The sequence below is a fragment of the Corticium candelabrum genome, chromosome 21 (genome assembly GCF_963422355.1).
Source record: "Corticium candelabrum chromosome 21, ooCorCand1.1, whole genome shotgun sequence".
NCBI classification, from domain to species: domain Eukaryota; kingdom Metazoa; phylum Porifera; class Homoscleromorpha; order Homosclerophorida; family Plakinidae; genus Corticium; species Corticium candelabrum.
In genome coordinates, this window is record NC_085105.1 from 3,664,052 (window position 1) to 3,686,551 (window position 22,500).

At 39.4% G+C, this 22,500-nt stretch overlaps 3 protein-coding genes across 5 annotated transcripts in view; 1 reads left to right on the forward strand and 2 right to left on the reverse strand.

The window, feature by feature from the left end:
• Nucleotides 1-414: 414 nt before the first annotated feature.
• Nucleotides 415-16,434, reverse strand: LOC134196602 (nuclear pore complex protein Nup160-like). Of its 2 annotated transcripts, none has more exons than XM_062665789.1 (41): nt 16,234-16,434; nt 15,974-16,172; nt 13,843-14,056; nt 12,333-12,411; nt 12,162-12,276; nt 12,034-12,103; nt 11,068-11,159; nt 10,370-10,456; nt 10,202-10,296; nt 10,063-10,141; nt 9,941-10,003; nt 9,691-9,777; nt 9,527-9,631; nt 8,861-8,926; nt 8,695-8,800; nt 8,596-8,642; nt 8,446-8,543; nt 8,095-8,139; nt 7,932-8,029; nt 7,726-7,880; nt 5,032-5,165; nt 4,899-4,975; nt 4,643-4,808; nt 4,507-4,576; nt 4,309-4,444; nt 4,176-4,246; nt 4,006-4,101; nt 3,851-3,945; nt 3,685-3,781; nt 3,504-3,609; nt 3,379-3,452; nt 3,232-3,324; nt 3,122-3,173; nt 2,897-3,016; nt 2,711-2,837; nt 2,604-2,639; nt 2,474-2,536; nt 1,008-1,161; nt 827-952; nt 656-760; nt 415-580 (listed from the first exon to the last, which is right to left on the reverse strand). In XM_062665789.1, exons 1-41 carry the CDS (start codon nt 16,422-16,424, stop codon nt 491-493), a joined length of 4,179 nt encoding a protein of 1,392 aa, XP_062521773.1. In that variant the 5' UTR covers nt 16,425-16,434; the 3' UTR covers nt 415-490. The 2 variants fall into 2 exon arrangements, with proteins under 2 accessions (XP_062521773.1, XP_062521772.1); XM_062665788.1 differs by having other exon boundaries at nt 644-760.
• Nucleotides 16,435-17,996: 1,562 nt separating this feature from the next.
• Nucleotides 17,997-22,500, reverse strand: part of LOC134196471 (probable ATP-dependent RNA helicase DDX60) — a 19,797-nt gene continuing 15,293 nt past the window's right edge. Inside the window, exons 30-36 of one of the 2 annotated variants that reach the window (XM_062665606.1) lie at nt 22,198-22,325; nt 19,310-19,454; nt 19,155-19,234; nt 18,998-19,069; nt 18,797-18,927; nt 18,411-18,473; nt 17,997-18,229 (exon numbers count right to left, since the gene is read on the reverse strand). In XM_062665606.1, the coding sequence (XP_062521590.1) occupies nt 18,112-18,229; nt 18,411-18,473; nt 18,797-18,927; nt 18,998-19,069; nt 19,155-19,234; nt 19,310-19,454; nt 22,198-22,325 (737 nt within the window). In that variant the 3' untranslated portion in view covers nt 17,997-18,111. Of the gene's footprint in view, nt 18,230-18,410; nt 18,474-18,796; nt 18,928-18,997; nt 19,070-19,154; nt 19,254-19,309; nt 19,455-22,197; nt 22,326-22,500 lie in introns of both variants that reach the window. The other variant, XR_009972529.1, reaches the window with a different exon arrangement.
• On the forward strand, nt 20,268-21,549 carry LOC134196779 (uncharacterized). Its single transcript, XM_062665998.1, has 2 exons — nt 20,268-20,276; nt 20,330-21,549. Exons 1-2 carry the CDS (start codon nt 20,268-20,270, stop codon nt 21,515-21,517), a joined length of 1,197 nt encoding a protein of 398 aa, XP_062521982.1. The 3' UTR covers nt 21,518-21,549.

Below are 22,500 nucleotides of genomic sequence, written 5' to 3' on the forward strand. Positions count from 1 at the left end.
TTTCACGCAGCATATCGTCCTCGTTTGTTCACGACTCCTAGTTAGCTGGACAAAAGAGCTCAGTCTCTCATTCAGCAAAGATGAGCGAACCTCACTAAGCTATAGAGCTGCATGCTCTTTACCGCAGTTCCATGAGATAGCAGCAGAATACGAACCATGCATGCACGTCTAGTCGGTTGCATGAGCTATACAATTAGAAGTCTGAGCGGATAAGGGAGAGAGATGGTGACATGCGGAATCCGCTCAGTACTAAATTTAGCCGTAATTGTTTAGCTCAACTAAGCTATATACACTGCCATTGTGCAGACTTAGAATGGACGGTATTCCCGTAATTAACTGTAACACTATCAAGTTTCACACTGACAAGTTTATGAGTAATCATGGTACGCAATCGTTTTCAAGTTCAGGCAAACGTTACTATTATCTTTTACGTTTTACTTCATTAATCAAAAATAAATCACAGAGAACTAAAACACAACACCGTCTTCTCTTAGTCACCGTTACCAACAGTGACTACATCTCTACTGATAGATTCCAACAAGTTATGATATTCAGACACAACGCGTTGAATTTCAGTCAACTGGATGTAAACAGAATAAACATGCAGCACACGTCAACAAATACAACTTTACTGTTAATTAACCATAGCAATCACCTCCCATTCGACAGATCCAGCAGGTGCTCTTTCCAAGGCAGCAACAAGCTGTTCCAGTGCTGTGTAGGGCAACCAAACAGCCGGTTCTGTTGCATGAACCCCATTCTGAACAACAACAACGCACACACGTGTATCAACAGCAAAAAACGACTGAAATCAGACAGACTATACCTGCAGGCCATAAAATTCCTTTCCTTGTCCTTGCACAGCATTGACATAGCCCAATGCCACTCTAGCAGCTTCCTTCAGCAAGTCAAACTGAAGATAATGTTGAAGGAGTTCACTAGGAAAGTGTTTCTAAATGCGAAAGACCGATCACATGTGAAACGCAATGAATACATTATCAACACACCAAATAGGAGTCAACAAGCCACTGTGGTAAGACCGAACCAAGAACGAGTAGCCGACTTGTTACGGAAGAATGAAACGTTAGAACAACTTCAGTGCCAAAGCGCCTTACTCGTTTCTGATAAAACTGCAGCATTTGCCATGCCTGCTCTGCCACACTGCACACCACACAACACGTCAAATACAACAAGTAGAAAGCAAAATACTGCCGAGCAACAAAGCTATGAAATTGCAAGTCTGGCATGTACAAAGAAAAGACTCATCCAATCAACAACAGTTTATGTCTGAGTCACAAGAGTATAAAAGCAGATGGTATAAATATACATTTTTAGGTGCGACAGAAATATATCATATCATACCATATCTTATTATACAGTCTGGTAGTCCACCAAATTTCAGCGAGACAAAGCTAGTTGACCAAACGTGGTCAGAATAGCAAAGTCTGACTGCATTTACTACATTCTAACAATCTTTACACAAATTGGTAATGTTACAATGTAATTGCAAATTTCTGTCTCATAAATGGAAAGATACTGTACATATAGTCAGACAGGTAGACGTTTGATTGGTTCTAGCTCCTATTTGTTCTGTCTGTGTGTACAAGAGTGACATTTGCCTCTTCCCATCCTTTCAGAATATGACCATACAGCACGCATTTATTAAGCAGGCCTACTGCCAATCAGGCCCCACCGCATTATTGTCAGGATGTTGCTTCAATAACATCAATGAAAAAACCACCAAGTTAGCCATCTGTTATGTACTTAAACTCAGTCATATGCTAAAGCTCAGTCATCTCAAAGTAAATACTGGTCATACCCCTCCCACTGTCACACAATATTGCTACCATCAGAAAAACTTCTATTACAGTCCACATGTATCCCTTTGAAGACTTGATTTGTGACATATACAAGTCTTAGACTCTACACTGACAATTAACCTGTTCAGATTCATCAATTTTAATTAAGCCAAACAAACTCTCTTTTCCTTAACAGAATATCGTACATTATCAAATGATAACTGCATGTTTAGCCTTAACGAGAATTGAGAGAAACTTCTTGTTGACTAGCTCACAAACCGCCAGAGTAACGCAGACTAAACACAAACTACAAGGTTTCTCTAAGTCTGAAATATTTTTCTTACTCCACCAAAGCCAGCAACAAGACTTCTGGTATTAAATTGCAAGAAAAAGTCTCAGCTCTAAAAAAGTTGAGAATATAAAATGCTTCAACAATTCCAAGACTTGACTCCATGTCATCATTCACAGAGTCATTGGACAAGAACTTGCTAACAAGAAATTTCCTTTGATGACTGTTGTCTCTGCATGCCATATCTTTCCTATGTATGCTTAGACGGTTTGTCAAGACTGACCTATGGAGTTTGCACACTTTGTCCAAGTATTACTCTCAGATTTACATGACTAATCATACTAGTAAATTAATAAATTATTGCATAGGTTTCCTTGTTACTAACGTCATTTCTTTGGTTATGATCTTCTTCATTGAATCATTCCACTTCAGCCATTCCCAGTCTTGCCTGCACCATTGTTTCAGTATTATAACAATGACAGTAGACAAGTTCACAATCACATAAAATGGCTCACTTTTCTACGACAGGACTCATTGAAAGTTTCACGCATCTAAATACATCACAATATATTTCAACGTGGTAACTCAAATACAATACTATACAAACAGTCCATAGGTTTACCTTGATACCAATGTTTCAAAAATTGTATGAAATTGTAGCTTGAAAACGTTTGCAATTTCCATTGCTGTATCAAACAAACCTGCTTGGACCAACAATGCCAGAGTCTCTTCTGGTGACAAGCCATGCTCTAACCATAACTAGGACATAAAGCAATGCCAAGAAGAGAGTCGGCTATTCAATACTTACTTTCTGCAATCACACTGTCCGAAGAATACTGCAATAGCTTAAGATGGGCCAATACAAGAATGTACTCTTTTTTCAACTCCTTTACTTCTAATACTTGAAGAGATCGCTTTAATGCGGAACCTGCAATGGCAGTAGACTATAGATGATTTGTGCAATAAAAATATCCATTTTTATAGTCCCATAACACTTGAGAAAACATTGATTTCATGATACAAAGTACCGCACCTTGCCTGCCAGGTCTACGATAATGTCTTGGTATCACCCCTCCAAGAGCAAACTAAATGAAGCATCCACCATAAAAAATGACAAAGTAATCATCTACATCACAAGTGCACCTTTCCAGCATCCCACTCTGTTGGTCGAATAATCCAAGCACTCTTCCTTTCAACAATATGAAGAGCATTCATAGCTGCCAGATAGCACTTTGCCTGGATAACATAAGAATGGCAACAGTTCCTACAAGTGCATAAAAACTGACTCACTTGTTTCTGCAACGATTGCAAGTTATTTCGCTCTCGACTCAAACGAGTGGCATATTCATACATGGAAAATGCAGCTAACCACAGACAGTAAAATAAAGTAATTTATTGCTTGTAAACAACCATACCCCGACGAAAACTTCTCCGAGTTATATGAAAAGAATAAAGTAAGTCATAGAATACCCCCGTAGTTACGTCACTACTCTGAGCTCGCAGTTCAATTAAACTAACCACCTACAGCACATAACAGTCAACAAAGTTACAAGCTAAATATACTACCAACATGCATGTATGAAAAACTGCAGTCACCTCGTCTTGTAGACCAACATATGGAAAACTACAAACTTCTTTAAATCGACCTTGTTCGCACAAAACAGCAATGAACCTATATAGACAGTCTTTCCTCCTAATACATTAAAATTAAGCTATACTACAACCAAATACTTCTTATTCAGTATAACTATCAACAACCAACCTGACAGGATCTGGATTACTGATCATCGCACTGTAAGCTCCTCCTAAGTCATTCAGCTCCAATAAATGCTTGAATTTTCCAGACCAAAAGATTGGCTAAACAAACCAACTTTAAATCTGACATCAGCCAACAAATAAGAGATGTACTGTACTGACTGTATTTTCATTATCAGGATTAGCATCCAGTAAGGCAGTACCAGACACTTGAACAACCAAGTCAGAAGCAGACACTAGCTCGTAGATTTGCATAAGCTGAATCACATTTAATAACATTTTCCACCATATTTTCCACCATCTAGGCATCAGCACTCTGATATTCATCTCACCTTTGCATAATATTCCATCTTTGTTAGTTCGCTACCATCCTCCGATGTCATTTGCAACAAATAAGGTTCATCTAAACATACAAATAACATGTCCGATTCCACCTGTTGCAAGCACCAACAAGAAGTTAATCACCAAGAAAGGGGGCTGCCTTCATGAACCAGTAGTGAGCATTCATATGCTGGCCAGCATGCAAAAATGACTGGCCTCGAAGAAAACACACCGTGCCAGAACAATCAGGTGCCAATGTATGTAGCAAGTCAAGATACATCTAACACAAATGACATATTACAGTAACAAACAACTGAAGCAATAGATGTTGATAAGTAGCACCTGTAATGATGTATACTGGCACTGTGCAACAAGAAACTCACAAAATACTAAGTCCTGTTTGTCTGGCCACCTAGCAATAAATTTGTCACTGTAACCTACAAATACTTCAAATTTAGATGAAATGTTGCAACATTACAGAAGGTAGATAAGAGTAGTAACAGCAATTGATAAAGCGGTTGTCCAGTATAAACATCTTTCAGTTAGTGCAGGCGATGACAAGCGACTGTGTCTCGTCAATGCTAAACGTAAACGTGTTCCTCCAACATCCATTAAGAAGAGATTCAAAAGTGACAACGGCAGCTCTAAAATAAACAAACCACAACAAAAAGATAATTAGTAACACAACAACATTATCACTTAGTTATCTGATAAAAAGAATGAGCAATTGTCACCTGACTGCAAACTCAAATTTTGAGAAGGTAAAATTTCAGACAGATTGAGAGCAGAGAGATGACGTAGATTGGCTTCCCTAATTCAACAGAGACACTTGAACAAGGTTATCACTTGTACACACAGCATCATTACATTGCATTGCTTGAGGTCTGCATACATCCTTGCCCACAAATCCACAACAGTGAGTGGTAAGCACAAGAGAGAGTCACCATTTGAGGTAGAACATTAGATGAGAGATGAGAAACATGGGACATAGAGAGACCCACCTGATAAAACACAAAGCCACTAAACCTACCGCTACAGTTTGAATAGCAGCACACATAAGAAAGAGACAATAAGTCTAGCCACATTTCCACACATTTTCTACAAGTGCATGGTGTTTACATGTATTCTGTAGCATGTATTGCTTACAACCACACAATTGGCCCAGAAACAATGTAAATGTAATTGCTGAAGCAATTGTCAATCAATAAAGCTGTCACTTCATAGATGTTGTCACATCTCAAATATATGAGCAATCTTCTTATCTTACCAGATTTTCATGAGGTAAGCCTCAGAAAGCTGAATTACCAACAACCTTAAAATCATGGTTCTTTCAAAAATAACATAAAATGGCTGCTGCCAGCTAGTGCACCATCACATGTTGCCAAACTAGCATCAACTTTATAACTGCCATTTTGTGTGCACAAAACAGAAAATAATATTAGTTTCCATCAGGGTCTTTCTTGACCTGAAATACGACAAGGTGATTCCCAATTGAATTCCGCATTTGCACTAAAGTGGCCAGCCATTCCTAGTTAGCTCCTACTGGTGTGTAAATCAACTAATTTTCGCAGTCACTTTCATTCTGAAAAATTTGCAAAACTAAAACTTTTAGCAAGTTTGCCAAATTTAATTGCATACCAAAATTTTAGCCATGATCATTTGCATAACGAGCTACCATTGCCCTTTGTTCGTCATTGTAACGGCAGTGATTTCAGCGTCTTATTTCTGACGCCAGAAAGTACCAAACGATACTCTGTCTCTTCATTAGCAGTCTCACAACTGATGTCAGTCTAATGAATTCCTTCTTGTTTAGTACAGTACAAACGGCTGCATTGGAGCCTTGTGCTGATTGAACCATGACAACAATGACATTTACAGACAGAGTAGACGTGTTTCTCACAAAGTCAGCAACGTGTGCAACTTTGATAAACTTGCTGTATATCTAGGCCCAGACTGCAGCCTCGCAGCTCCATGGTTATTGTGTTTTTGCAAGCGTACTAGTACTAAAAAAGCAAATCACTTGCAAAATAAGTTGATTCAGACAGATTGCAAAATTCTGTCACTTGTGGAAAGAGTTTTGCTCCAGATTGCAATTTTTCATTTGCAAAAATTAGTTGATGTTACAGTATCAAAAAATGAAAACAAAGAATAAGGAAAGAGACATAAAGAGAAAGCATAAAAACCAGAAAGACAGACGAAGAAAAATGTACTTTTTACAAATTTGATGAAAATGTCAACAGTTTGAACAGCCCTTTAATGACAGCAGGTTTGGTGCACTAAACACACACTGTCAGTACATGCAACTGCCACGTTCGTGTGTGTAACCACACTCATACCTCCTTTATCTAAATTATGCTCGAGACTCTAATTCTGCACATCATGATCTACCAAGCACCCTAACATTATGTAATTACAGGAAATGCTGACTTAATTAAAAAATTTCAGTGAGACAAATTATGATCATTAGTCCTTGCCCTTTGGCACCCTGTCAACTGTACACATTCCCAAGTAGCACAATCATCTATATGCATTTCATGTGCTGTCCATCATGATACTGATAGCAGTGCATGACCAAGTACATAATGTGAGCATCAATGCCAGAAAAAATTGACATTCCCACGTTTCATCTGAGTCGTCATATTTAATTAAGGAATGTCTGTTTGCTTGCTATGTTTTTATATTAATTAATAAAGACTAGCAAAACAAAGTTTTAGTTAAAAGTTGTATTGCTGCTTAAAACTGTTCAACAAATCTTAAACTCAACTTTCTAGTCTGCAAGTTACAGCTCAAAAAGGACACTCATAATTTGAATGACCTGGGAATGACAAGATACGGAATGACAAGATACATTTTGAAAAATGTTACACAGCAAGCAGGTCCACAACACAGTCTCTCAGCATTCCTGGTGGTACATGCATCCTCACATCATCGTGAAAAATTGGCAGTCGTCAGACTCACATCTAGTTTCCAAATCATGAATACACTGACTACTCATAAATAACCAGACAAACCCTCCAAAAATAGATATCGTCATGTCTCATATAAAGCCAATCTCAAATAAAAGGCAATTTTGAATAAAAGCAGCAAAATCAAAAACCTCGTACTGCGTACAAGCCGAGCTTTATTTAAGACACTCAGTGCACATATGTACACATGCACATGCACATGTGTTGGCACGTACGTGTAGCGTTCTGTGAAACGAACATTGTCACAATAAAGATAAAGAAGCCGGTGTTGCTACATGCTCTTGAAACTGGCATCTCATTATAGTCATGTCGATATATCTTAACAAATCTTGCTTCTTCAAATGGTATATGGTTGTCATGTCTACACCTTAACGAATTTTGTTGTTCAAATGGCATATAAGCCTGTCTGAATATAAGCCTGTTTTAAATATTAGCCTGAATTCCACTTCGGCTTATACAGAAATAAGCACTGATTAAACAGTTCCCAGTAATGGCAGTTATACACTACATTCAAAAGCAAAATACCAAATAAGAAAGACATTTAATAGTGTCTAATAATTACATACACAACTATGACAACATTGATATCACTTACTCTTTGACCCAAACTGGCAGCAATCTGAATGACTACAGCTAAGGAAAGGCAGAGACTTAGTCTGATGTCGACAGTTTGTGTGAAAGCCCTGGAAAGTACACTGATCCCTAAATAATTTGAAAACAGCTGGCTGCAAACAAAATGATGTTCAATATCTAGAAAAACAAAATATCACACAAGAGTAAAGAAACACAAGTGACCCTTACCATTTTCATCGTCAACGATCTCATCCAGATGTTGCTTTCCATCCAAAAGCTTCATAAGATCAGACAATTGTTTTACAAGTGATGAAATAGTCTGAAGTCTGAATGAATATACGACAACTTAAAGTAGACTAAACAACTATAGAACACAACCACAGATGCTTACCGTGTGCATATTCTCTGAACGGCACTCTCATCATTACTCTGTGTCCTAGAAACATTACAAAACAACAATAAAACAACAGCCTTGTTGGAAAGCTGGTCTATATATAATGAAAGTCACTTTCCTAAGACTCCCAGTAAAGTGGGCCTGGGAGAGACACTTCACGTGCAATATGTCTACACCGGAGTACAATAAATGGCCGTAGTAAAACCCTTAAACCGAGTAAACATCAAGTTTAAATTTACCCTAGACGTCAAGTACTAGCGAACACTAACATTGCTATCTACTGCTATTGATACAATACAGGGTAATTGGTAATATGTCAAAACAGACATTCACATCACTCGCCTCTACCTTGAGTGAGAAAGAATTACATCTGCCACATTATCTACTTGATCTCTGACTTCACTAATTGAAAGAGTCAGATCAACAAACAAGTTAAGTTCATCCATCTGCAACACGCAGTCTTTATTAGCGAAACAAAACATACGAGCATACTCAAACCTGCTCTTTCACGAGGCGAGCACACATGATGAGTGTTGAAATGCCATCTAAAGTTTTAAGTGTTACTATCTGAATACACAGTAAAATTGATTTCTTCACTTCCAGTGGCTTTATCTCCAAAGACTGTATGATCGCGATATGATGCCTGCTGTTGTGTAAAGATGCTCTCAAGAGGCTCACGAAGACAAAGAAATGACAAAGAAGTCTACCAAAACAAACAGAATATCCAACTTCAAAGGAAGACGCAAATGTGGAAGCAGATTACTCTCTTGACAACACAAACAAGTCCAGTTTCTGAGTCTTCCATCAATCCAAGTGGCTCATTGTCCATCTACATATGTAACAGGTAATAAAATGTTTGCAACTAGTACCAACTCAATACAACAAAAGTATCACTGTTCTATAATGACAGATCCTAATCAGGTCAAACTGTGAGTGTATTCTGATGTCAGTAAAGATCTGCTGAAATACTTTGTGCATGAAAGCACCTCTGGTGCAAGCCTTGATGTACACACACACACGCGCGCACGCGTGTGTGCGTGCACGCAAGTAAGCCTTAGAGCATGCATGATCTTAGTTTAGAACAACCAGGATCACTTGTAGAGGCCTTCAAGACAAGAAAACTGACATAACTCAAGAACTACACTGTTTGGCACAAGTATTCCAATTGCAACACAAGAAAAACAGAATCTTACCTATAAAAACACTGACTAACCCTTATGATTTAGCAATGAGCAGATACAACACACGCATGCACACTCACATGCACGCACGCACGCACACACACACACACACACACACACACACACACACACACACACACACACACACAAACCTGTAGACACAAACAAACACATACACAAGCATGTACACATGTATGTACGCAAGCACACACACCTGGTACTGACATAACTTCACTTTAAAAGCTTACTTTAGCATATTGTTTACACCCTTCAAAGAAGCGATGCCAGCACACAAGCTGCAGTTCTCTATACTCTTCATGTTGGATTTCAAACGAACTAGCTTCTTCCTGAACCTGCACAACATGTCACCCATGCTACAAACACCACAACATACGGCAAGCAACTATTCAACCTGACTCTCTACTGCAATTGAAACCTGCCTTCTCAACTCATCCAGTGACAAATCTAGTAAGGTCCATACATCTGTCCTACGAAACAGCTGAAACAGAAAGTATCATTGCCAACTGTGTAGTTTGTGTACACGTTTCTAATCTGTAATCAATCAGATCCAAGTAAAGCATGCACGTTTGCAATGTGCATAAATACAAGTAGCTGTCTTGTTGTATTACTTTAGAGCTCTCTACGACCGCCAATCGAATTACCTGTAATGCCTTCACAATTACATGTCTTGAGAAATTTTTAAACAAATGATCAAGGTACACCTCCTATATCACAAAGACTAGAGCATGTACACAAGTGATAGTCAGCAGCCATGTAATCATACACGTGGTTCTTCACTTGCAGCAACATCAAATCCACCATCTAGGCCTTCATCCCAGTCTACAAACTGCCATCCGATGCAACTAGACAAAAAGTGAGTGTCGTAGTGATGGCTCCACATTTATCCTGATTACCAAAAATACCTTTTAAAAGAACGGTAACACAACTCAGCTCCATTCTCAGTTGACCACAGACCAAAAATTCCCCTTTCAGAGCACGTTAAATCCAGTAACCTTCCCTATTACAGCCAAAATACAAACACAAACGGAATGTGGCAACAAAAATCAGTACAGAAATTATTACCAACATACCAATTGTTGTGACTCTATAAAGCTATTTGACTCCAGCTGCACCAACATATGACCTGATGATGTCTTGGTGACATTAACCACACTGACCTGCAATAGAAACAAAAAATGTGTGCATACAGTAAAGAAGAAATGTTTGCAAGGAAAAAATTCCTGCGATTTCGTATGATGGTCTCCACTCATACAAATATTCCGCACGGCAAATGTTATTTGCGCATGCATGGCAGACACATCGATACTGCATTACTTCCGTAGGAAAGCACCTTACGATAGAGACATATTATGTGTTGTACTGTGGACGTAGCCTCGAGCAGCCTATCAGCAAATAATGTTTAGTCGTCAAACAGAAAGGTGGAATTGGCAAATACCACAATGGGGACCACATGTTCATCTACGCGATTGCAGAAGACTAACACTCGTATACAGGCGATCGTGAACAGTGGGCAGACATGAGAACATATGTGGTTTAACACGGACCGACTTCTGCATTACGCCACTGCACAACTGGATTCTTTTTGCCTAGGATTCTATTAGTTCTACACCTGAAGTTGTAATGAATGGCTCTTGGAAGGCTGGAATCATTTAAACTTCTAATCTTATGTAGTCTTATGAGTAAACAAGTAACAAACAAACTAAGCCAACACAACTACTTACAAATTTATTATTAGTAGCACTTTATGTAGCATGTTTAATATCATTACCTGGGCATTGTTTGTAAACGACAGGTACAGAGCAAACATGTGTTTGGGTTCACTGCCGTGTCCAGAAACTGAGACAATACGATGATCTTGGTCTGCAATCAAGAGAACAGACAGCTTCATAAGCATTCATCCTGCCATAACATCACACAACACACGAAACGTGCACAACAATATCAACCCCATGCTATGCTTTCCAAAAAACCCAGCAATTTTACTCTCTTGAGTAACATACCAGTCCAGCATAAACTATGCAAACAACAACTCTATGTCTAAACAATACCTGGTGTTAATCAAAACTCAAGTAGATCCGACAATATACCCTACTGCTCCTAATGTTTTCGAGCAATAATTTTTTCAAAATTTTGCTTTGAAAATAAAAGGGTAACAGGTCCGGGCTTTTGGTTTTTGCGCTTGCACATAAAACATCGTCAAAAATGGCCACTAGACAGAAGTGTGCAGCTCAATATGCCAACTAGAAATGTTTAGAGAATTGAATCAGAATGAAAGAATAAATAAACAAATGATTAAATCAAAAATGACTAATATTGCACATCAAGGTCTCGACAAATTAGGATTCAAACAAGAATTCTAAACTATTTTTGGAGTCTCGAAAAGAATTAGTCTCAAAAAGAATTAGTCTCGAAAAACATTACAAGCAGTAGGGTATCATTTGGACCAAAACAACATACTAGTATTTCATGAAATGCATAAACATGACTAGCCGAATTAGCCCCAACTAAAGTGGTACATAATTGTAGACCAACTCTGTTGGTTTAGTTTGAAGATGTTCACAATACATGTGAATACAACAACTGTGCCAAACTTGACTGACTCATTGCACAGGCCAATCTGTAATCGCCGATTAACAAGCTAAATGTGTTTGAAATCATGACTAAACCCAAGCACAAAACACACAGCAAGACCAAGATCAATAGAATGCATGCATTAAAACTATCACACGGCAACCTTCTGGCAAAGAAGTTTTGCCATTCAAGAGTAACAATGACAGGTCAGCACTTTCAACACATTCACGAATCTAAAGTCAGAATTGTCACTGAGAAGAAATAATGCACAAGCAAAGCAGCATTTCCTACCGTGGCAGACCAAATTCGTAGCTTCAAATCTCTACATAAAGCTAAGACATAGAGATCAGCACCAATTTCTTGCAAACACACACTTAACACCGCATCAGCTGATGAAGATGATCCTCTAAAAATCAACCACTTTATAATGCAACATCTCAATTAACAAACAATATCTATAACCTCATCGTTAGAGGAGCGAGGCCTTTCCATAGTCGTTGCATCATACTTGTCTGCTTCAAGTCAAATTGAACAGACTGTGCTAAGAAGTCAGAAAAATCTAGTTAGATCAACTTATGCATATAATGTACATGCACACGAACATATGCACAGTCACGTGCATGCATTGCACACACACACACACACACACACACACACACACACACACACACACACACACACACACACACACACACACACACACACACACAAACACAAACACGCACATCTTCTCTCCCTTCTCCCCCAGAAGGCTTAAGCAGCATATACTGCATGAGATGAGCTTTTACTCAAGAAACTGACATTTTAAAATACAGTAACAGTAACTATTAAAGAGACGTCCGTCCATAATTTTAGTATTTTATCAATTCAAATTCAGGATGAATTGGTGTTGACCCACCCACCCACTGCAAATTTCATCCCTAAAATCATATGAAACAAGTGATACACCCACAGGCTGTAGCATTTGCAGATGACACTTCTGCTGTCGTCTGTCATTACCTCGGTCACAAGACTTGATGTCATTGCATCAGGCACAGATGAAGTTACCTCTGAGTTGGATTTTGCAAATAGTTTCTAGTATCGTTGTTCCTGGCTCTTGCTTGGGTTACAATGACCGTGTATAAAAAATCCAACGCGCTTCTCAAGATGTGATTGACTGAGAACTCTGGAAGCTGCACTGCTGCTCTTTTCAACAACCTGTCGACACTAAGCATCATCTTTCTCTTTCCATTGCCTCTGAACCCGTCACTCCAATTCCCGTTATCAACTCTTTGGCCACAAGGCTTCAATAAACTGTTCTGTACTGCATGTGTGCAAGAAGAATTCGAAGAGCAGAAAAGCCTTCTAGCACGTGAACCAAAAGCAGTCAGTTGTGACATGATGGGTCCTTCTGCAGATGCACACAATGTGAGAACAGCTAATTGTTTGATTGAGTTTAACTTAATCAAATTGCTGCTGTAAACATTCCAACAGAGCGTTAAAAATATCATGGACTGAATCGCACTGACATCAAATACTGGTCTGAAGGCAACAAGGATATGATGACATCATTAAAATTCATATCTTTCATTCGAATGGAAGGCTTATCAACCCACCCACCTTTCCGTTCACATCGGATTGATAAAAATATGATAATTCCAGACCTGAGACGGCCCCTAATTAACTATTAGTAGAACCGTACTTTATACACCAAGATTAAATTTTCAATTTTAGAAACAACGTAAGAGCGTAAAATTGCAAGTCTAGCAAACAACGTATCTAGCAACCAACAATTTACTACATAGCACTTTATAAAAAGCAAAGTAAACAATTATATCGTCATTTGTATAAGGTGTACTTGCAAATGGCCAAACTATAACTTCCAATACTCAGTAACGTCCTCATAAAATTTGGTAAAAAGGTAAATACGAGACTTAGATGACGACATCATGTCTAAACATAATTTGCACTTACTTGCTCCAAATTTCATTACCTTGTCTATCTGCTGGAAGGAAGACAATTCGTATGTTTCCATCAAGAGATGCCAGTGCAAACCAAGCGTCTCCATTGGGAGACAACCACGTTGATGCTGCATGAGGTTCCATGCTGTTTGGTGCCCACTCGACATCAACATTGGAACAGTCTGCCTCAGAAAAAGATGCCAGCACAGAAGCATGTGGAGACTCAGATGACACACCCGATGTTTCCTATAAAATGCATACAGTACAACAAATTAGAATATGAAAACCATTCCATTAATATCATTTTGTATATTAATTAACTAATACTAATTTTAATTGTATCAAACAAGCAAGTAGTCTGTACTTGCTGTATTGAAATGACACTGTCTGGATTATGTCCACACTTGCTATCACACCTAGACCTCACACTTATAGACTTGTCAATAAACATCCTCATAAACCTCTCACCATGAATGACATAGAAGGTCATCTGACTTCTCTTTGCGCACCACCATAGCTTCAAAACTTCTCACAAGTTTTCTCACAATTTGTCCATGCAAAGTTGCATTAGTTTTGTAGCCAGCCCCTCCCCTTTTCTATTTTTGGTAGGTGGTGAACCAAAAATAGAAAAGGGGAGGGGCTGGATATGCTATACTAAAGTTGCATACTATGTAACTCAGCATAGCAAACATGACTCCAGCAGCCTAGTCTATTTCTGTTTCCTAAGATAAAAATGTATGCACTCATGCAAGTTGAATGTGACATACAGTCAAACCTCGCTAATCCAAACCTTGCCAATTAGAATTCTCGATAATCTGAATTATTTTTCAATATATATCTGAATTAATTTTAGTACATTTCGCGCCTGCCCTGCCTTGCATACCCAGATCCTATCGGGCAGCCTGATCCAGGTTGCAGTTATCTAGTTTTCAGCAAATGTGCATATCTGGCTATTTTAAAAAAATCCTGACTGTCACATTTATTTAGAGTCATGTAGTCATTGCAGCACTGTCCTTTACCATAAAACATGACATACATAAAGACATACATAAATGCACCAATGGTCTGGGAGTCCGAGGCAAGATCTGAACCCAAGGCTACGCGTTTTGGCATTTTGGGTAATCCAAACAACTTTGCTAATCCGAACAGGGCTAGGCACAAGGTTGTTCAGATAAGCGAAGTTCTACTGTACCAGAGTTCAAGGTCAACTGACACTGTGCTCCTTTAATACTATAGGCTAACTTTATGCTTAAAATGACTAATGATACAGTATTATAGTAGTACAGTAGAATGTCAGTTATCCAAACACATTGGAACCCAACCCTGTTCATATCTCTGAATATTTCGGTGCACAAACAGGTGTCCCTGAGTCTCTGAGGCTGCCCACGCACTATATACGGCTCTTCATGCGCACTAATTTAAACCGAATCCAAGTGTACTGAACAACAATTGCACAAACACCCAAACTTGCTGCACTCTATAAGGTAATAATGAGAAAGTATGTAGTTTACCATATAATGTTACTAACTTGACATTCACCTTGTTGTGCATGCATGTCACAGTCTATAGTGTGTACTTCTAGAGGGCATCCGAGGCACTCCGTGTTCGATTAACTGACGCTTTCGGATAACTGACGTTCGAATAACTGACACCCTACTATATAACCTATTATAGTAGTGGAATGATCATCAGTCTAGTAATCATCTTTATGCTTCATAATCATTATGCCATTGTTTTATACGTAGTATACCTATATCATTATAAATGAAACTAAACATTAAATTTGTCACTGTGCTATGCTAGCTTCTAAAAAGGAATGATTCCAACATCAGCCACACTGAGAATGTCCTCATGCAATCTGCAAATTCTAAAACTTAATTAATCATTAATACAAATCAATGAATTTTAAACTCAAACATTGCTAAACCTCACCCCAGTGTGAACAACTAGTCTTTGATATAAAATGTATATCCTCTAGACATCACTCCACTAAATTCCTATAATCTATGATTTCATGTAAGTCACAGTAGCGTTTGCTAAATCAGAAATATACGATACACTGTGCTGTGACTTATAAAGCCTTAATTTAAGATAACGACCACAAGTAATTTTTGAGCAGTTCTCAATATTCTCAACTCAGTATGTAAAGAGATGTTCACTGACCGCATGAGGGATTGGGAAGATGAAACAATGAACGCGTGAAGATGTTGAAAAAAGAAGGTTTAATCCATTCTGAGCCTCTCTGATAGACACGCCACCGGCTAGATGTCTGCACGATCCAAACTGAATGCGAATGCCATTTGAATGCAACGAAACGTTCAGTGACAAGTCAGATAACTCCAGGCAGCCGTCTACAGCTCGCCTATAAGTTTAATAATTATCTATTTAAATTTTGCTGTAAACTGTAAGACAAATTGACTTACCAGACTAAAAATCGGTTATTGATGCTGGTACTAGAGTTTGTCGAGCTGGAACCCCGAAGGAAAGCCCCGCCACCGAGATGTTTGAAAGATGTGCTCGTTTGTAATGGTGATGACTGAAGAACAAATTCTTGGCATTCTCGAGGATGTAAGACACTGTCGACTATAGCCAGCTCTTTCCACGAACCCGCCATGTGCCCTCGAAGTCCTAAGAATATTCTCGCGCGGCTGACAATAGGCGTGGTCATTAATAAATATAGAAATAGACATAATTTGCCTTTATTATTTAGTTTTTGTGACTACAAAATAATGTTAAAAGCTATACTGTATATATAACATCGTCCCCATGCAGGCGTTCGCCTCGCTCCTCCGTGCGGCGCTCGCGCGTCACATGACTAGGTAGTGCAGATCATGTGACGGGCGAGCTGCACGAAGGAGCGAGGCGAACGCCACGACTGTATAGACTGAGGAATGTAAGCAATTATTTATGTCTACATAGCTACAGATCAAACGTAAAGCGTTATTAATAAATTTCTATTAATTTTGTTTTGGAAGGTGAAGCATGGACACTGTGCGAAGTCGGATGATGATCAGGCGCGTACATGTACTTAGGGAGTTCGGGGGGGGAGTGTAAGAACGAACCGACCAACCCAACTCAGTTGGAGGTCCGCTTGTATATAGTGTACCTCTGCATGCCTAATAACGACCAATCAGATTTAAGGGCGGATCCAAAGGTGTGTTATGCCGGAGGCACAAACTTGTAGTCTAGAGATTTTCAGTGTACACGTGCACAATATATATTGCAATTTAGAGACACTCTAGGGTTCGTTATTAAAAATTTAGAGCTTTAGCTGTCTCGTTGTAGTAGACAACAACTACTGTCTAGAAAATCTTGCACTAGAATGTCTGGCAGCAGCGATTTCCGAAGTTTTCATTTGGCAATGTTAATCTCGAGCCCCAGTGCGTCCATCCTGGATCCACCTCTGCTGAGTCTACATGCAATATTTGCACCAGGAGCTGTACATGCATGTAGCTGCTGAAGTGCTGGCCGGGTCCCATGCACGTTCGAGATGCCGATTTAGACTTCAAGACTCTTTGGCGCGTAATGTGAAGTGTGTAATATTACATGTATATTAGGCTTCTATATAAATTACAAATGTCTTCCAAATAGACTTGGTAACTAATAAATAGATTCACTATACAATAGAGCATGTTGGAGTTCCATGCACTTAGAGCACTAAAAGAGCCGACCCATAAAATGCCCCGGGTACGCCCCCTGATGATCAACATATTTCGTATGTGGTACGTACAGACTATTCGTTGCAAGTTGGTTGGACAGAAAGAAGACTATGAGTTACTAAAAACGAGCCTTTAACGCGCGGACGCGATGTCAGCTGAGTATTTTAACACACCGTCTTACTAATTACTTGGATGCTTAATCAATCAATTAACTAATTAATTAATTAATTAATACAAAAGTTTGAGTAAACATTTTCCTGTTGTGATAACTATATTATATAAATCATATTTTTTTCCCTTCCAAAGTGGGGAGACAATTCAAGAATAATAGCACGTTGTATTTCTGTCGCAGTATACATGATTGCGTTTCAAAATTCATGATTCGGGGGGGGGAGATGTTTACATGTTAGCCTGTAATATCTTTGTTGATGGCATGACGTGTGTATGCATCATCAAACAATTCTAGATAACTAATTTCAAACATCTTGTTTCGTCTACGGCATAAACACGAACCATTAGCAATCACATCCTTGTAACACAGTGAATCGCAATGCAACTAAAATTGTCGTCATTCACTTTAACAACTTAAACTCAATGAAAGAAACGAATCAACAAACCAGTCACGTACCCAAACCGCAACAGCTATTTTCTAGGTTTGACATCGTAAGCTTTGCTAAACTTTTCGTTAAATGTAACAAAAAGAGCGCGGAAGACATCTACGACAGCGTCGTCTGTCGGATCGAGATCAGCAAGAATGTAACTATAGTAAACGGAATAGACGCCGAATAAAGAGCACAGCTATACAGAAACTGTGTGTGTAGTGTGGTGTGGTGTGGTGTGTGTGTAGTGTGGTGTGGTGTGGTGTGTGTGTGTGTGTGTGTGTGTGTGTGTGTGTGTGTGTGTGTGTGTGTGTGTGTGTGTGTGTGCGCGCGTTAAACAACCTTATCCTCTGCAAAATGATGGACATGTCGCGGAGACGATTAAAGATATCACCAGACACTAACCTAAAACAGAACGATTTATCAATTAATGTCTTACTGCATCACACTAACTCGGATCTGAGAAATACTGCACGGCCGGCGGAGCCGATTCAGTTGGTCACGGCCGAACCAATATTTTAATATATATATATATATATATATATATATATATATATATATATATATATATATATATATATATATATATATATACGTATATCAGCCACTGCCATGCGTACACGTCTTTTTTTATCTTTTTTCACGTGACTGACCAAGCCCTCTAAAGTGCGTTAGGCCGGACCAATCTAATTTTCTCCCGCCGAGCCTGTACTTACAGACATACGTACCCACACCAAGTTTCAAGCGTCTTGACAGAACCGTGTTTGAAGAAATCGTACGCGAATGCGTTAAAGTATCGCGTCCTGCCTTGTTCGTCTCTGTCGTCCACTTTTAGAACGGGTACGCGTCGTCCTAGGAACTACACAGTCACAGACAAAAATTAACGTCAAGATGCTCAAGACAACACGTAAACACTGTAGATTACTCACTCCGAATAAGTCGACAGCTTCCCTTGAACTTACCCGTGAGGCCGACAAAACAGTGAAGACGTTGACGCGGTACTGCAATACAAAATCATTTACTCGACATCGTCACAATTGTCTATGCATTAGCTAAAGCTCGATCTTCATGTGACGTGCAATCGACCTTTGGTACAAACGCCGTCTTCTGCAGCAACGCCTCGATTCCAGTCTGAGCACGAGAGCTTCTTGTTTCTGTGACTGCATCTGCATAATATGCAGGATTCTACGTCAATCAATTAAGACACCATGATAAAGATCAGTGTGCGAAAACCTTCCTACCAATGTGTGAGAGTGGCAGACTACAGTCGGTATCGCCCAGGTTTGGACCACACACGTGAAGATAGTTTTGAAGCGATGAATACAAATTGTCGTTGTAGGTTTTAAACGCCTCCTTCACAATTTCTGGTAAAGGTGGTAAAGCAATCTATATATTACATTGAACAAAAAATTAACGAACGGAGAACAACTTAATTATAATACGCACAATTGCAAAACACATTCAACGGTGAGTAACGAGAAACGACAAGGACGTGCTTGCGTGTGTGCGTGTGTGTGTGTGTGTGTGTGTGTGTGTGTGTGTGTGTGTGTGTGTGTGTGTGTTTGTGTGCGCGCGCGCGACACCGAACTGTTAAAGCAACAACTGACGAGCAGTAATGCAGATTGCATGTCATCTAAAGAGGCAACTTTGCTAAAAAGTCACTTTCGCACTTTACTATCTCTATGCACTTTTCCTTCACAAAGAATCTGATCCCACTGGAGTGCCCAGTCTCTCTAATCCTTCGTCTCTTATGGATATAGGCAGATCTCAATCAACTATTTCTGAATGACAGTAAGCCTCACATTTATCTTCTCTCAAATCCAATCCGATTCTGGCTAGTTCATCTTTCATCACAATAAAGGCGGACACTGCCTCTTGTTTTGAACCAATGATTCATTCACTCACTCACTCACTCACTCATGCATTCATTCATTCATTTATATATATTTGAGAGATATTGCCATCACAACAGATAAATGTCTAAAATAAACTAAACAAAGCCAAGAGGCCCTACTACGATTTAGCTAAAACCAAAAAACCGTTCAGCTGGCAGGCTAACAGTTTCCTGGCCAATTGATGTTTTGCCCACAATGCTGAGGGTCTTGTTGTGTATCATCTGTGCATTTTCTTTTTGGAGACAGACAGCTAACCAGATGGACCAATCCCTCTTAAAGTGGCTGGAAGAAACGTTTGAGACAGATGGTGCCGGCAATGAAGCTTCTTTTAATGTCTCTTCAGCTCCTTCCCCCCATCTTCCGTAGACCTCGATAGCAATAGGTCGGAAAACGTGTCCAAGGTTAGACGCCTTCGTCAGGTATTTTGTGTTCTTCTCTTTCTCATTCACTCATTCACTTTATTCAATTTCACTGGTAAACACACTTTGGTCCAACACTCTAGGTCATCTCCCTCATCGTGATGGTCGTCTGAGTAGTTTGTGTGATGGCCTCCTAAGAGATCACGACAAAGATCAGCCTCTAGTTCTCAGTGAATTGACAAGTGCCCTGGCAAATCTTCACCAGCAGTTCGACGATACTCGAAAAGTGTTATCATGTATATCAAAACTTCCAGATGCTCCAAAGAAACTTCAAGGAAAACTTCACCAAGCCAAGAAAGCTGTTGAGTTCACCCAGGTTTTACAACAATGCACCAATAGTTGTGAGCAAGCCCGAATACAAGGTTGTGGTGGTCCAAATTCTGGGGCTTGGCTGGATGCGATTCCGAGTACGCATCATTTCATTCTCAGCAATGACAACTTTGTCAACGCTGTTTGTCTGCGACTCGGTAAAGCCATCCCGTGCTTGCATTCTTTGGACCAGTGTGTTGCTCAGTGTGGTCAGCCCATAGACATTGAAGGATACCATGCCATGACCTGTAAGTGGGGTGGAGGCCCAATCAAACGACATGACAGTGTACTCGACTGCTTTTACGACATGTCCAAATCTCTTGGATTCCATTGTCGCAAAGAGTTGACAGCGCAATTCGAGAATAAGCAACGTCCTGACATCGCCATATACAATTATAAAGATGGAAAAAAGCTTCTCTTAGATGTAACCATCACCCATCCCTTGGCGAAGCGGTCAATCAGTGCCAGTTGTAGCAAACCTGGTTTTGCAGCAGCTGAGAAGGAGAGAGAGAAAGATAGCAAGTACCTTGTCAAATCAACAAATCTTGGGTACTTGTTTCGTCCCATTGCCCTAGAGGTATACGGCCGTTGGGGAAACACAGCGGAGACGACACTAGAAGAACTATCAAAGAAGTCCCCTCAATCTACAGGCTTAAATCCCAGCGAATTCAAGCTACATTGGAGAAGGAGAATAGCGATCAATCTTCAAAGGACCAACTCATCAATCATCCAAAACAAGGTGTCTGCCATCGTTGGAAAGTGTATCGGAAATCCTGATGCTGCTTTTACGATGTCAGCAAGATACTTTGGTGGTGACTTTACGTAGTTAGCTGTGAGTTTGTGTAGGTGTGTTGTAGTGTTTAGTTTTTATTCACTCATTCACTCATTTTATTCAATTTCACTGGTAAACACACTTTATCTGACAGTCACTCGCAAGAAAACTTGTACATCACTATCACTAATACAAACTAAACACTACAACACACCTACACAAACTCACAGCTAACTACGTAAAGTCACCACTCACTCACTCATTTTATTCACTCATTTTATTCACTCATTCACTCACTCACTCACTCACTCACTCACTTTATTCAATTTCACTGGTAAACACACTTTATCTGACAGTCACTCGCAAGAAAACTTGTACATCACTATCACTAATACAAACTAAACACTACTCACTCACTCACTCACTCACTCACTCATTCACTCATTCATTTATTTATTATTTATTTATTTATTTATTTATTTATTTATTTATTTATTTATTTATTTATTTATTTATAATGTAAGAACCTAATTTTGAAACATCAATGCACTTCGAGCAATTAGAACGACAACAATAAAGGTCCAAAACGAAAAAGGGCTATAGACTAGCTCTTTTGTGACGGGATTCTTAGTTTCAACGCTGCCATTTAACTGTTCGAAGTTTGCAAATTTAATTAAAGATGACGAGTCGACCACACGAACACATAACATTACACCCCAGATTTAGAAGCTGACCACTGATCCAGATCGATGTCCGCTCGTATCGTGTCGCTTTTTCACAAATCGATGGAGAAAAAGGCGGTTGAACAAATAAGCAACTACCAACATGACTTCTTCTAAAACTCGAACTGGCCAGGCAAAATCTAGATGATAAATTTTGATATGTTTGTACAAAACCGTAAACGTACGCGCTCACACACACACACACACACACACACACACACACACACACACACACACACACACACACACACACACACACACACACACACACACACACACACACACACACCACAACACGCATGCACAACTGCTTAG